Below are 15451 nucleotides of genomic sequence, written 5' to 3'. Positions count from 1 at the left end.
CATCTAACAGAGCAACAAGACAAGTGTAGACGATACTCTGGCAGGGACACACTGTGAGGAGGCTGCATTTAGCGGGATAAGCTGTCTTCTCCAACGGGCCCAGCTGCGATCCACGTCACCCACGCTTCGTAAACACTCTTTTGCACTTATCGGAAGTTTTAACATTTTGAATATAAAATTCACTTTGGTGTTTTATATGTGTACAGCCTGAGAAAGTTTTCTGAAATGGTGAGTCAGAGTAAATGGGTAATTAAATAACTGTTGCTCTTGCTTGTCAAAGTGTTGCTTTTTCCAAGTCATTTATTATTCCTGCACATGGATGGATTAGTGAACTGGTATACATGTCCAGGGGCCCAAACTGTCAGGGCCCGATCTGGCCTTAACCTCAGAGACACATATTGACCAGGTAGAGACTCAAAGAGACCACAAAGAGACTCAATATGACCACAAAGGGACTCAAAATGGCCACAAAGAGACACAGAATGACTACAAAGAGACACAAAATGACTACAGAGAAACTCAAAATGACTACAGAGAGACTCAAAATGGCCACAAAGAGACTCAAAATGATGACAGAGAGACTCAAAATGACTACAGAGAGACAAAATGGCCACAAAGAGACTCAAAATGGCCACGAAGAGACACACAATGATGACAGAGAGACACAAAATGACTACAGAGAGACTCAAAATGGCCACAAAGAGACTCAAAATGGCCACAAAGAGACTCAAAATGACTACAGAGAGACTCAAAATGACTACAGAGAGACAAAATGGCCACAAAGAGACACACAATGATGACAGAGAGACACAAAATGATGACAGAGACATAAAATGACTACAAAGAGACACAAAATGGCCACAAAGAGACTCAAAATGACTACAGAGAGACAACATGCCCACAAAGAGACACACAATGATGACAGAGACATAAAATGACTACAAAGAGACTCAAAATGTCTACAAAGAGACACAAAATGGCTACAAAGAGACACAAAATGGCCACAAAGAAACTCAAAATGATGACAGAGAGACTCAAAATGACTACAGAGAGACTCAAAATGGCCACAAAGAGACACACAATGATGACAGAGGGACACAAAATGACTACAAAGAGATTCAAAATGATGACAGAGACTCAAAATGACTACAAAGAGACTCAAAATGGCCACAAAGAGACTCAAAATGATGACAGACAGACACAAAATGACTATAAAGAGACTCAAAATGACCACAAAGGGACTCAAAATGGCCACAAAGACACACAAAACTATGACAGAGATGCAAAATGACTACATAGAGGCTCAAAATGACTACAGACTCAAAATGACCACAAAGAGACAAAATGGCCACAAAGAGACTCAAAATGACAGAGAGACTCAAAATGATGACAGAGACACAAAATGACTACAAAGAGACTCAAAATGGCCACAAAGAGACACACAATGATGACAGAGATGCAAAGCAACTATAAAGAGACTCAAAAAGACAGCAAAGAGACACAGAATAAATACAGAGAGAAGTAAAACCACGGAAAGATCAGAGAGGAAGAGTAAGAGGCTAAACTATAAAGTCTGTGTCTTGCTCCTCCCATGAAGGAGAGGGAGTGGGACCTTCCACATGCCTGGCCCCAGGGGCCCGCTGTTTCATAATCCACCCATGTCCATGATGCTGAATATTTTTGTAAAGAAAATCTCTGGTTGCTTATTTTAAACAGCATTTGTTCATCTGTGGATACATGTTCATTTTATGCTGTCAATACCGATATGACACAAGACCTATCATGAGCTGTCTGAGTTATTTTAAATTCAGTATAGTACTGGAATAGAAGTCCTGCTAGGACTGTTAAATTTCTGTGCAGATATACCTTTAAAAAGTCTTTAAAAAAAATCTGTGAAGAAAATACATATTTATTTTGTTCTTGCTACCCAAGTTAATTTGGGTTTTATTGGAGCATTTTAGTGTTCCATTATTATTAAAATGATATTTCAAAGACTCACAAAAGGGAGGAAATACTGGATCCTTTTTGTTTTTACATTTAAATAATAAAACATTTCTGATATTTATTATTGGCATGAATTATTTTTTATTAAAATATCAACCAGTGTTCCAAAGCCAAATGCTGTCAGCATGACTAGTCATCACAGTGTCTGACAGCCGACCATCGACTGCTCACCAACATGGCTTTTCACTTTGAAAAGAGTGGGAAGGTGCTCTTATGTAATTGCACATATGGGAGCTGATTATTAATTGATTGATTTTTTTTTCTCCGTTTCACCTCTACGTCACCGTAATACATGCTGAAGGTGCATGTCATGACTTTTTATCATACATGCTGACTTCTATGTGACTCAGTCTGTCCTCCCTTTGAATGATTTATGTAGCAGAACTAACTTGTGCTTCTGGTTTGGGAATACAAGACACTTTAATGTCCTGTCTTAAAACCTTCTGTGCTTTTATTTAACCACATATTTATTTATTGTTTTCATTTAGTGGTACTGTATGTGTTGTATGTGTGAACTTGAATAAACTGATCTTATATGACATCGGAATGTATTTGATCTGTCTGTCTGCATGTCTGTTTGTCTATATCTCTATCTCTACACCTCTATACCTATTGATATTGCAGTCAATGAGGTTTGCTTGACTAAATCTTCTTCTTCATTCTTGTGAAGAAATTTGTCCTGATGTTTTCTTATGTGCAGGAATATATAGCAGGAAATGTTGCTCTGTCTCCACCTGTCTCAGGTTGTGTCTGTCGTCTCTATGATCACTGAGTCTGTACATAGTCAGCATCTTTCTCAGTTTCTGATCGGTGACAGTGGTCAGATAGTTTGCCATCACGTACTGTCTCTTTAGGGCCACATAGCATTGCAGTTTGTTTTGGGTTTGTGTGGTAGATGTCCAATCGTTGATGTAGTTTTCTTTTTCTTTTGCGATAATTTGGTTGGGCTGGATTGTGTGAGGGTTGTCCTGAGGCCTTGTAAGAGGAGGCCAGCCTCAGGACCAGCTAGCTGAGAGGACTTCTCCTGGCAATGGGGAGCCTTGAGGAGAGGAGTTGGGGTCTCTTGTTTTTAGGTGTTTGTAGCAGTTGATTGCTCTTTTTTGTGACCTAATGAGAAGGGGGATTGGCTGAGCTCAGTGCGGCATCCATTGTTAGGGGTGTTCCTGTGGACTCTGAGTACACTCTTGCAACTCAGTAAGGATTCTATTGGGTGTTTGTACCATTTTTCAAAGTCTTGATTTTCTATCTCTCTATATATCTCTAGCTCTATAGGTTTATTTCTATCAGTAACTCATAATTTGTACCTTTATGTCTGTCGATATCTGTCTATATCTCTATATCTATCTTTATCTTTCTCTCTTGCTATATCTCTGTATCTACCTACGTCTCTATATCTCTGCTTAGAGATGTCAGTCAAATGGTCGATAGATTAATATATGTTACAGACATCCTCCTCTATAGTGGATTTCACAATGGATAGGGTCACATAAAGACCAAAACGAAAACAAAAACCTTAATAGCATTCTTTCTAACATATCAGATGATGCAAGAAAATTGTGGAATCATCAGAGTCACTACTACAGTTAAGCTTTAGCGTCACCATCAGTAGCTGTACTTTGCTCACACGTAGTACCTTTTGGGTGCTGAAGACACATCTCCGTGCTTGTATTTGTTGGTTAATCCAAAATTATGTTAAGTGGACATTTATTTTGTGTCATGCAGTCAATCTAATGCTTGTCAGTAGATTAATCACATCAAAATGAATACACACCAACAGTATTTGACCCACTTCTCTGACAGTTCGGCCAACCGAGGCTTACATCACCTGCGTTAGATAGCCGGTCTTTGGCATCACCAAGGACACAGAAAACTAGTGCAACTGTGAAATTATCATCTCAACACTGGTGTGACAAGCCATCTTAAGGACACTTGTTGTATCAGCAGCTGTCGTTTGTCTTCACACAGTGCTGCAGCAGAGTGGCTCAAGCCACATTTGTGTCACAGTAATTGGCGGGTGCACTCCTCCACCGAGTAAAAGCAGGAGGTGACGTCAATGCAACTGTGTGTTCTGTGTTAATAATGAACAGTTTGGTCGGTGTGATTTTTCAATGCCAGTGGATTTTGTAATGTTTTCAAGGAGCTTAGAGAAACCACACGATTATATAACGTGAAGAAAGGCTGTTTTTGGCTCAGTGGCTTCGAAGACAAACCTAAATCTGCTGGGGTCACCAGGCCACAAAACAGATATGTGACATTTAGAAAAAGCACTTGTTTGGGAAGTACTGAACATAAAATTTATAAAAGAAATAAAGAGACAATTTATAAATGGGTGTTTTGATATCACTTTGTTGTTAAACTGGTCCACCTTGACCTCAATAAATCAATATGCTGGGCATTTTCCATGGAGATATGCAAGAAAAACAAAGTTTTCTTGATAAATTCAAGGTAACAGAGCATGAATATTGGTTTATAAATGGTCATTGTGGGTGAAGTATTCCTTTAAAATGTCCTGCTCTCCCAAATTGGAATGACATTAAGGTGGAGATTAAGCAAATCATGGGGGTAGACCTAACTCTAGAGCCAGCATTCTTTATACTGGGAGACACTCCAGAGAAATGTAAAACCACCAACTGTCCAACAATGGAGGGAAAGATTGAGGAGTGTATATTTGATGGAAAGCACAACGGCCAAGCTCCAATTAAAGACTGGTTTTCAACATTAAGTGGACACCAGTAATTCTACCGTTACCGAGACTGGTTAAGGACACGACTTCTACATAACCTCAGTGGAGAAAAGTTTGATCGATACTGTCCATGTGCAGCTGATGCCATGAAAACAGATGTTTCTGAATGTGTAGAAGCACATGTGTAGTGGTGATACAATGACAACTGATTGAGGTGGGTTTTGTGTTGAAAATAGAAGTTAAGTGCAAAAAATAAATAAATACATGTCCTGCTCAGTCACAAAGAAAGCACCTCACTCTTCAGCAAACACTAGACTTGAGTATTTAAACCAAAACTCTGTGGCGGATTATGTAAGAGACTCCCCTCCCCTCAGCCGCAGCCACTGACTGCTCTTTTTACTGATGTTACATACTCATAATAATGAAGACAAATGACTCCCAGTGTTCAGAGTCTCACTCTTCAGCCTCTAATGCAAATATTATCTCAGATTCTCATTTTCAAATGCCTCATGTGCCACGAGTTTGTTTTTTTTAAATTTCCATTTCATGCCTATTCCAAGGATATCTCTGAATGCTTTAATTTATTTAAATTTTTTGTCATGCAGTTGCTTACATAAATGTATATTTTTACATATACATTTGATATAATATGCTTGTATTTCATTCTTTTTCATACATACATACACCAAGGACATTTTATGCCGGGCTCACACTACACGACATTTCTGTCCGTTCCGATGGTCACAATAGAATGTATATTTTGTCCTTGCTATTTCATTATTATACATCTTTGTCATCCAGCATTTATGTATGCAGCTCCTTATATGTGGAATCCATTGCAGAAGGACGTACAGTTGCACTCTGTGGTTCCTCTCGGCCGTTTCAAAGCACTGTTGCAGGATTTGTGTTCACAATCTTCTATATGCCAATGTCATGGTGTGTCTTAGCTGGTCTCTGTAATTATGTGTAGTTGCCCTTTTTGCGTTTTTATGGATCACTTCTAGTTTATATTAACATACTTTCTAGTAATATTATTTGTGTTTATATTGCTTGTTTTAGAGCTGTATATTTTTATTCTGTATTCTTGTTCTATGTCGTCTGCAACTTATATTGCTGCCTGTCTTGGCCAGGACACTCTTTAAAAAGAGATTTGTTATATCAAAAAGGGTTTTCTGGTTAAATAAAAATAAATCTTTTTTTTTATTTTACTCTGTATTTTATTCTTACTTGTCTATCAGATGTTGATCGGCAGTAGCTCAGCCCATAGGGACTTGGGTTGGAAACCAGAGGATCACCAGTTCAAGTCCCTGTCCAAACCAAATACAGAGTGTAGACTGGTAGCTGGAGAAGTGCCAGTTCACCTCCTGGGCAACCCTAAACTGCTCAGGGTGTATATAAAGTATATTTATCAAAAATGAATCTCAATGTGACTCCCTGATTAAATAAAGTATATGTTTGAGTTCAGTAGGCTCAACAGAACCAGATATTGCTTTAACTGACCACCTTCCCCGCAGCCCATACTTGTGCCCTCTCAGTCAAAGTGCTGAGTCTGAATTTATCGTTTATTTAGAGGTCAGCAGGTAAAACATATCTCAATATGATGCAGGATTGTCAAATCAAAACTATTGAGATCCATGAAGAGGGTGAACAGGTGACTCTGATCTGATATCAAAAGATAAATAAATCTCAACAACACATAAGTCACTGTATCTACAAATAAAGGTTTGCTGTATGTCACCACTATGAGGGAGTTCTTTCCCTTTACACTGAGGACCCCTGCTGGTTACCATTTGACATTACAGCATAAAAAGCCAAAGCACTACTATTAAAAAAATCCAACCACCTTCCAGTTCCAAATAATCTTTTATTAAATTGTTATTTTAGTATACAGTGGAAAAAACTCTTCTTTTTTGCAACAAGACACCATTTTGTGTCTCGATTCTTAGCATGAAAGAACAGTCCAACATAGAAAAGACAGTGAGCAGATCACAGTTCTGTAGTGTTAATCTCTCTACGTTCTCCAACACATGTAAAACCTCAATACCATCATCAATAAACTGTGTCTACCACCCAGCTGGGAGCTTTTCTTTTGCTTTCCAGAGATTGCTGAATCACTAAATGCGAGGCCATCGTCTATTTGCCATGTTTGCCATGCAAGCAGAGCTGGGTGTGGTTTGTACGACAAATAAATCCCTCTCGCTCCCCTTTCTCCACAGGAAATTGAAACCGTGAACTCTATTGCCTGACGTTTTTTTCCTCAAATCAGCAAATTTCAACTCAGCAGGTTTTCAGAAGATTGTTTATGGGCAAAGCAAATAAAGCAAAGTGTAATCTAATCAAATGAGACACACTACAGGTAACATGTATCCAGTCTTGATGGACAACAAATGCATAATCCTAGTACAGACTGGCAAGGCCTCTGATGAGAGATGGTAACTAAGGCAAATGCAGTGGTGCACATACAAGACACATGCACACACGATCAAAGTGGACAACACAAACCTATCACCTCTGGGATCAATATTTACATATAATCAATCAAATCAGGTCGTCGTGTGGCTAAATCAGGTACTTCAACAATAAGAAAGGTGCAGGTATTTGGTACGACTGCAATCAAAGGGGCAAAAACAACTTTATTTGGAGATATATTAAAAAAACAGATCTGTCAAATAATGAACAACTCCCGACTACCAAACTCTTTTTGCTGTACAGTTCAATCATTCGTGTAAATAGGTTTATCTATGTCATCGTACATGTGTTATATTACAGATTTCCATACAGTGTTTTATCACTTTACATCTGTGCCCCACCACCCCTGTAACAGGTCTGACATGTGTCACCATGAGCTTCTCCTTTTTTCTGATATGAATAAACCTTGAAAGTGTACGGAGTGTTTTAAAGCATCCTCTCCACAGTGACAAAACTGCATGACTGCGCAAGACACTGAAAATATGGCTTCCATCTTGTCCCGATACCTTTATGCGAAAACAATTTGGGGTATTGTCGGCGCCTCGCCTCGGAAACAACCTGCACCCTTTGTTGGCGTGAATGCCAGCTCCTGATCAGACTGGGGCGGCCGGTCCGACTTGTTTGACTGGTCTGCGACAGGATTGAGTGACACAGTGGCAAAGATCACAGCGACACAGCATGTGCAAAGTAGAATCAAGGCATGTACTGTAAATATCCCCCCGCGAAAGCAACGATTAAAATCTAAGTTTGGTTATAGTTCATCACACAGACAAATGGGAAAATTTAAAAGTTGGTGTGACCTTAAATGAAAAGAACCAGGGGTCAGCACCTACGGTTGTATCTAAGAATATATATTAAGTGTCCTATAGAAAGCAATTAAAACGTGGTAGTCACTGGTACTGCCACCAGAAATCAGATTTCTATTAACTAATGTTTATACAATGAGGTAAGGATACATGTGTGTTTAATATCTGTCAGATTACTTCACTATGGAAGGTGAAGGGGAAGAACCATCCAAAACTGATTCAGAGCCTTTTTTTATTTCCTGTCCGAAGCTGCGTAGGTGACGGCACAGGCCTGTGTGTGTGTGTGTGTGTGTATGTATGTGTGTATGTATATGTGTGTGTTAATAGACCAGGGATACAGCAATTATGTCTTCTTTTTCAGCTCCTGAAACCGCCGTGTTAAGTCGTCAAAGTCAATGTCGTCCGAGGTGGTGGTGTTTCCGCCGAAGGAGGATGTCGGGAGTGTGTCGGGAACCGAGGGGAGTTCTGGGAGAGCGTTGTTGTCATATGGCTGAGGAGCAGGGCCAGGACCTGGACCTGGACCTGGTGATATATGGTATTTGATTTAATATAAGCAGCAACATATCTAAGCGTTTATACAATGGCAAAGAAATAACAGTGGTGAGTTTCCTTTGGAATAAAGGGCTTAAGTCAGTCAGCAGAACAAATGCTGTTTTTACATGAAACACCTGAGGGATAATTTTAAAAATATTTCAAGGATAAATCTAGTACTATGCTTTTTTATAAAAAACCAAAACCAACGACGAAATGATCCTAAGTGCTGCCTGTGTTGCCACAGCCTGATAGCTTGTTCCCCTCTGCCACAGACCTTATCGTTAAAAACAAAACAGTGAGCATCACATTTCACAGGGTGACTTCATTTACATCCAACATTTGGCACTGTAGTTTATTCTGAGTCAATACCACATACACCTTCCTGCTGCAGTGAATACTCACTAAAGCAATCTGCTTCTGAATACAAAAACACTATCTGCTTTTATTTAGGTAACATTTGCTAAAAACTGAAGTGTCTATGTATTTAAGGAAATTATTTAGCTGTTTTTTAGGGTGTCTACATGTATAAACAAGTTAAATTTAAGACCTTTAAAACCTCTCTAAATAAGGACTAAGCTTACCGATATAGTTTCACTGCGTGATTTAAAAGTGTGGAGGGGGAAATTAGGGGTTTTGCTTTTGTGTTGTGTGGACGTCTCTTCCTCTGTCCAATAGTGTTTCTCTGCTGTTAAAATTATGTTTCCCAATTTTTAATTTTTTTTTTAAATATATATATTTTTTATTCCTTTTTTAAAAATGTATCTATTTTTTATTTTATTTTTTATAAATATTTGTTTAAAATAATAATAATGATTTATATTATTATTATTATAATTATCTTTACTTATTTATTTATTTTATTTTATTTTTTACCAAGAAGTTTTCTCATGGGTTGAAATATGTTTGTTTATCATACCACTATGACTGTTTTTGAAGGCATAATCACATAACAAATGTTTTATCAGTATTCGAATGTTGGGTTATCTTACCTTCAAAGAAAAGGGAAGAAAAAACAAACAAAAAACAGAACACTTTGCAACTACGATGTGCTGTAAGAATTGTGCACCAATATTGTTTTAAATAAAAATTTAAATTCAAAAAATAAATAAATTAGGTTTCCCGTAGTGCCAACACTGAAAACTCTCTGAGTCACTGGACTGAAAGACCCATTCAATCTGAATTTAAAACAATTTAATACTTTTTACGGCCTTAAATAAGTTAAAGTGTATTTAAGGCTTTTTAATCACTTGTTGCCGCCCTGTTTATACAAATAAGACTATACATCTCTGACCTGTTTTTGAAGACCATCGTCTTCAGAAGGAATAAATGGGCTTGCAAGACAGACTACAAAGCCGTTTTTGTCTTTTTGGATTTGTTGACCAACAAAAATATAGAATATCCCATAACCTTATCCATTAAGTGTTGGTGATTGTCGGCAGAACTCACCTACGGCCTGGGAAGGAACAGAAGGTTTGTCAGTGAGGTCATCAATCTGAAACACAGAGAAAATGTTAAAGGACTCCTATCAACTTCATATTGAAATAAAATAAGTATTATAAGTATCATATGTGTTAGTGTTTAAAAGAATTGACAATTGCATTCAACAGTGCAAAAGTAAAAACAAACAGTAAGAAAATAAAAAGGGAGAACTGCAGGGGAGTGTTTGAGAAACCATCACCTTTAGTGTGACACCTAAACAGCCTATGATTCAGCTAGCCTCAGCTCCCTCTAAAACACAGTTAGCACTGTCATCTGTTCCTTTCAGCCCCATTCAGAGTAATTGATCAAGTCAAAGTTAGTAGTTAGTGAAGTATCAGCACTTCATGCTACTTGTGTCAATGAGGATGAAGCAGACTCTGGGTCTATTCTGGGAAGTACTGTTAAAAAAAGTAGAGGACAGGCAAAACTGTAAGCAAGCCGAATGAACTGCCTTCCCTGAGTGATGCCCTGCCCTGTCCGTCTGTCCATCTGTGGGAACGGGGAGGGGGCATGGATGGGATGGGTTGGGTCACTTACAGACTCGTATGTGGGGGGGCAAGAGGGCAGCTGAGGGGGCTGCCCTCCTCCCATGGGGTGCTGGAAGTTGCTGTAGGCTCCAACAGGAGGGTTATACGGTTCCTGGGGGAAAACGACAGTTAGGTACAAGTCTGACGGAGGCAGACGACATTCTCATCTCTTTAAAACCATCTTAAGTAAGGGTAACAAAGTACAATTGTTTTGGGACCGTACATCATATTTTGGGTGCTATAATTGCTGGTAAAAAATCTTTCTCACATCCCCACACTAATCCACAGACCTCGCTGCAGGCAGTTTTATAGCCCACTGTACACTAGAAGACTTTGAAAAAACTTTTTAAAGTGTTAAGTCTGACACCCTCTCACATCTAAAGACAATGTTCCTGACATACTGTTTTTAGATGTGAGAGGGTGTCAGACTAGAGTCTTTACAAAGACAGGGCTGCTCCAATCTATTGTGGTTCATATGGGAGGACACGTCAAAGTCCACAGTACAAAACAACTGAGACTTGTTCACATTCGTGGGTCCCTGGAGTACCCTCCCTGTTCACTGTCTACCCGTGTTTGCTGCTTCACATTTGGTGCTGGAGAGAGTGCACTTATCGGTTGTTGACAATGTTCACAGCATTGAACTTCACTACTTGCATGAGCCAAATCAAAAAGTTCTGTATTATTAAACATGTTGGATTTTATCAGAACGACAAGACAAGAAAAAGACTGATATAAAACAGCCCGTAATGAGTTTTATGACTAGGGGTGTGTCATATCATCTTATAGTTTTGTGCCGAATAAACTGTGGCGTCCTTAGGCCTGGGCGCCTTTAATATTTCATGAACAGCTGCAGACTTCTCAGACTGTTTTGCAACTTCCTGTGAATTATGCTCCTCTGGAAGCAGCACAGCGTTTCTCTCTCTCTCTCTCGCCGTGCGCACATGGGAGTCAGTGTTGTCAAGTGATTCTTTTTTTATACTAATTTGTCATATCGTCAAGAATGAAAAAATGTTTGAAATAACTTGAGTACTGCTTGTTTAACTCTGAGGATTTAATGGTTATCAAGATAATATCAAACATCCCAGGTAATTGTTCTCCATGGTTGGTTGAAATGACAATATGTACCGTTATTCAAGATTTCATCCACGTCGGCCACTCCTATTGAACTCTACAGTTCTCTATCATCAAATGCATAACTTACAACAAAACAATAAAATAGGATCTTTAAAGGAATCTTACGGCTCCTTTGGGAGGTGGGTAGTTGAAAGCTGATGGCATAGGCATGGGCATGGGCATAGGCATGGGCATAGGCATAGCAGGAGCAGTAAAACCTCCACCACCTCCACCTCCTCCTCCAGGCTTCCTGTCAATGTCCACGTCAATCAGGTCTGCCTCCTCTCCAGGACACACCTCAGGCTGCCCAGAGATAGGGGTGGATGAGTGGGTAAATAAACACAATGCATAACGTCATCCTTGAAAACGAGTGATAACTGATTCTCTCATGCTCACCCGGACCATGGCGTCAGGTTCGTACGGCACATTATAGTTCTTGGCGATCTCTATCAGGTAGCGCTCCACCAAAATCTTTGGAGGGGCCTCCACGCCCAGTTTGTGCATCAGCTAGAAGCATATCAGATATTTGGTTAGACGCCGCTAAAGAGATACTAGGCCAAAGGTTTGTGCATTCTTCAACAGACTCGTGGGCAGTGAGTGGAAAAAATTGCCTACCCTGTCGTTGACTGTGCCAATCTGGTTTGTCCTGCACAGCTTGCCATACTCCTTGCTATATTTTGCACAGAGCTGGTCAGATACCTGATAGAAGCATTTAGAGACACGACTGTCAGGAGTGAAATAATAGGAGTGAACGGACAGAGCTTAGTCAATATTGTTGGCAATGCCGCCCAGCACTGTGTTATCCAGACAGTACTTACAATTTTTAGTTCAGACACCTCTGATTGGAGACGAGGCGCTGCCCAAATGAGGGTGGACACGGCCTCCTGTAAGCCTGGGTCCAGTTCCCTAATTATAGAAACAAGTAACAGACAGAAAGGTTATTAAACCGCCATATTTCCCATGGTAAATGCATGAACACTGCTCATCAGTGTGTTCAATAAAACTGCTTACGGTGCACCTTGTTGGCTACGTTACTCACTTCATTGCCTGAATGAGGCCAAAGCGAGCCAGAAGCAGGTCACAGTAAAGCTCCAGGATCTCCATGGCTTCCACCAGGTAGTCTTCTCTGATAATATGCTCCACACGGATCCGTGCCCGCTCATCCTTTCCCGATGACAGGTAATCTGCAATCTCCTTCCTTGCCTTTTGAGCAAGCTCAGCTTCATTTCAAATTTGTTAATGGGAGAGAAAGAGGTAAGTGTCATTACTGGGAGGGACAGAAAAATGAAACAAGAACCCATTGATTCTGGGGTAGGAACAAGTTTTGTATTCAGCCCAGGACTTACTTTTCTTCTTCTCGAGGAGTTTAAGTCGGTTAATGACCAGTCTGAGGTTGACTTTTAGCCTCTCGTGTTTGAATCCTCCGCCCAGCATCATGATAGTCTATCTGTGAATGGCAGAGTGTGAGAGGAGCTCAATATACACGGAAGCATACCAACAACAATAACCTACAGAGTCCATCTAACCTCGCCCCCATCTGTGATCCTGTGAGTCACTAAATCATGTGAGCATGACCAACCCATCGCCACACAATGACTCTTCAAATAACCCCAAACAAATACAACAACACACGAAAACATTAGGATGACATGCTAACGAAAACTATGTAACATTAGACGTGCAACAGCTCAAAACAGTTAGCTTTAGCCTGACGCGACGGAAAGCTAACACAGCCGCCCCAGCCACGCTGCTTTAAACGTCACCGTATTATCTATTTAACTTCTTGTCTTACACCTATTTACAACACCATACTATTACTAACACGCTTAGACACCAAACCCCGTGTCTGTGTCGCTAAACCCGGCTGTTAGCTCGCGTTTGCTTTGTTAGCTGTCTTCTGTTCTGTCATCGTTTTGTGCTAACTGACGTTAGCTACCAAGCCGCCGCTAGACATTAGCCAAAAATCACAACACACCGATAGACACAGCGAAGTAGTTTGAAGAATTTGATCGTTTTAAAGCGATTAATAAAAAGGCCGTAACTTACCTGTAAGTATCAGTGAAGCGTACACACCAACTTATTTGGGTTTCTGTCTGGGTTTCGTCGCCTGCTTCACTTCCGCAATGATCCGCAGTGACGTCATGGGAATTTTATCTCAGGAGGCGGGGCCTTCAGAGTTTCTGTCAGACAGGAGTCAACCACTGTTTTTAAGCAGTACTATTTATAACTTATAGTATTTGTTTGTTTGTTTTACTTTTGAATGAATGAATGACTTTATTCAAACCAAAATAAAAACAAAATTATAATAAAAAACAAACAAGACAAGGAGTAGGTAGAAGTATTACATATATGTCCCTACCCCCTTTCTTACATTTCTTTTAACTCATATATTATTTCAACAAATTCCCAAATTTATTTACAACTAATATACAACTATCCCCATTCTATTCACCACCCAGTTAAATAAATATGTAATAAACCCAGGTTATTTACAGTCCAAGTACCACCTAGTGTTACAAAATAAATATGCACTTCCCTAACACCTTTCCTCATCTATATATCTGACAGAAATATCTTTTTTGTGTGTGGTATTTTAAATTGACTTATATTTGTGCGTTGTTTCAACTCATACGCAGCCCATTTCACAAGCCCACCGCATACGCTGAAACACACAGACTCCTCACATTGATTTTTTATATTCATTTCTTGTCTGAAATTATAACCTCCCTCCCGGTCACAAAACATTTTTGAATGTTGCCCAGAGGTGAATTATTTCTCGCTTTAAACGTGATTATTGCAGTTTTAAATTTGACCGGATTTACACTTTAGAAACAGTGTGTTCGTGATATATAATGGTTTTAAGTTGCTTTTTTAAGTGTTGCCCCAAACTTCCACATAGTAATTAAAATATGGTAAGTGATGAGTTTTACATATTATATTTAAGTACAGTGGTGGACTCTGGCTGTCTGAAGGGTGGGGGTGAAAAAAATAAAAAGGGCACCAGTTGCAAAAGATGGGGCACCAGCACACAGACTGTCCTCTACCATGTAGGGAAGCTTATATGGCACCGCATTATGTTTCTTTAAATTTACTAATACCCCCCTTTCCACCAAAGTTAGCGCGAGTGATAAATATGGACTCCTTTCCCACTGCCAGTAGACCTGACAAGTACGCCCTTCTGGGCGTGTTAAGATTGATGTCACAAACAGGCCAGAAAACAGATTAGTTAAGAGTAGAAAGCAGCATGGAGGCCCTTGAAAACTTTATGGTGGCCACTTCTTTTCATAGATCTCTCACTGGCGGTTACTTCTTTTTATAGATCTCTCTTTCAAACACATTGCAGACTAATTTGGATCGATGTTTGAGTGCTGCTTAGGCAGAGCCGGATGGTACTCTGTGGTGGCGCGTCATTGCATCTCACCAGTTAATGGGCTAAAATTGTGTAAAGTTGTGTTTCCATTTATGCTGATTGGAGCCTATAAATACCTTGGACTGCTGCAGAGTCATTTGACCCAGGTGTGAATGCTGATTGTGACCTTTCCCATTATGTTGAAAACCCAGATGTTAGCTCTTTTTTTTTTGGTGCAGAGGAAAAAGGGCTTTACATGTACTGGATACCCAACATGCAAAAATATTGCGCAAGACACTGAAATTCATTTTAGAGGAAAATATTCCACTACATTTATGTGACAGCCATAGTTACTGGCTACATGGCAGACAAAGATTTTAAATACAAAACATATCAGCCTCTGAAATGTGATGGATTGAGTAAAAAATTAGCTCAGCCTCCACTGTACTGTTTATATGTTGATTTATTTTTTAATAATAATATAATA

General features: G+C 39.6%; 1 protein-coding gene across 2 annotated transcripts; it reads right to left on the bottom strand.

Annotated features, from left to right (window-relative positions):
* Positions 1-6535: 6535 nt before the first annotated feature.
* ist1 (IST1 factor associated with ESCRT-III) lies at positions 6536-13795 on the bottom strand. Of its 2 annotated transcripts, none has more exons than XM_050040365.1 (10): positions 13662-13795; positions 12962-13062; positions 12655-12835; positions 12434-12521; positions 12231-12314; positions 12012-12122; positions 11742-11918; positions 10513-10614; positions 9943-9988; positions 6536-8484 (listed from the first exon to the last, which is right to left on the bottom strand). In XM_050040365.1, the coding sequence occupies exons 2-10, from the start codon at positions 13050-13052 to the stop codon at positions 8306-8308; spliced, it is 1059 nt and encodes a 352-aa protein (XP_049896322.1). In that variant the 5' UTR covers positions 13053-13062; positions 13662-13795; the 3' UTR covers positions 6536-8305. The 2 variants fall into 2 exon arrangements, with proteins under 2 accessions (XP_049896322.1, XP_049896331.1); XM_050040374.1 differs by having other exon boundaries at positions 6536-8478.
* Between the last annotated feature and the right edge of the window lie 1656 nt (positions 13796-15451).

This window comes from Epinephelus moara, chromosome 1, assembly GCF_006386435.1.
Source record: "Epinephelus moara isolate mb chromosome 1, YSFRI_EMoa_1.0, whole genome shotgun sequence".
NCBI lineage: Eukaryota > Metazoa > Chordata > Actinopteri > Perciformes > Serranidae > Epinephelus > Epinephelus moara.
The sequence above is the reverse complement of the archived record's forward strand: the minus strand, read 5'-3'. Positions and strand labels throughout refer to the sequence as shown.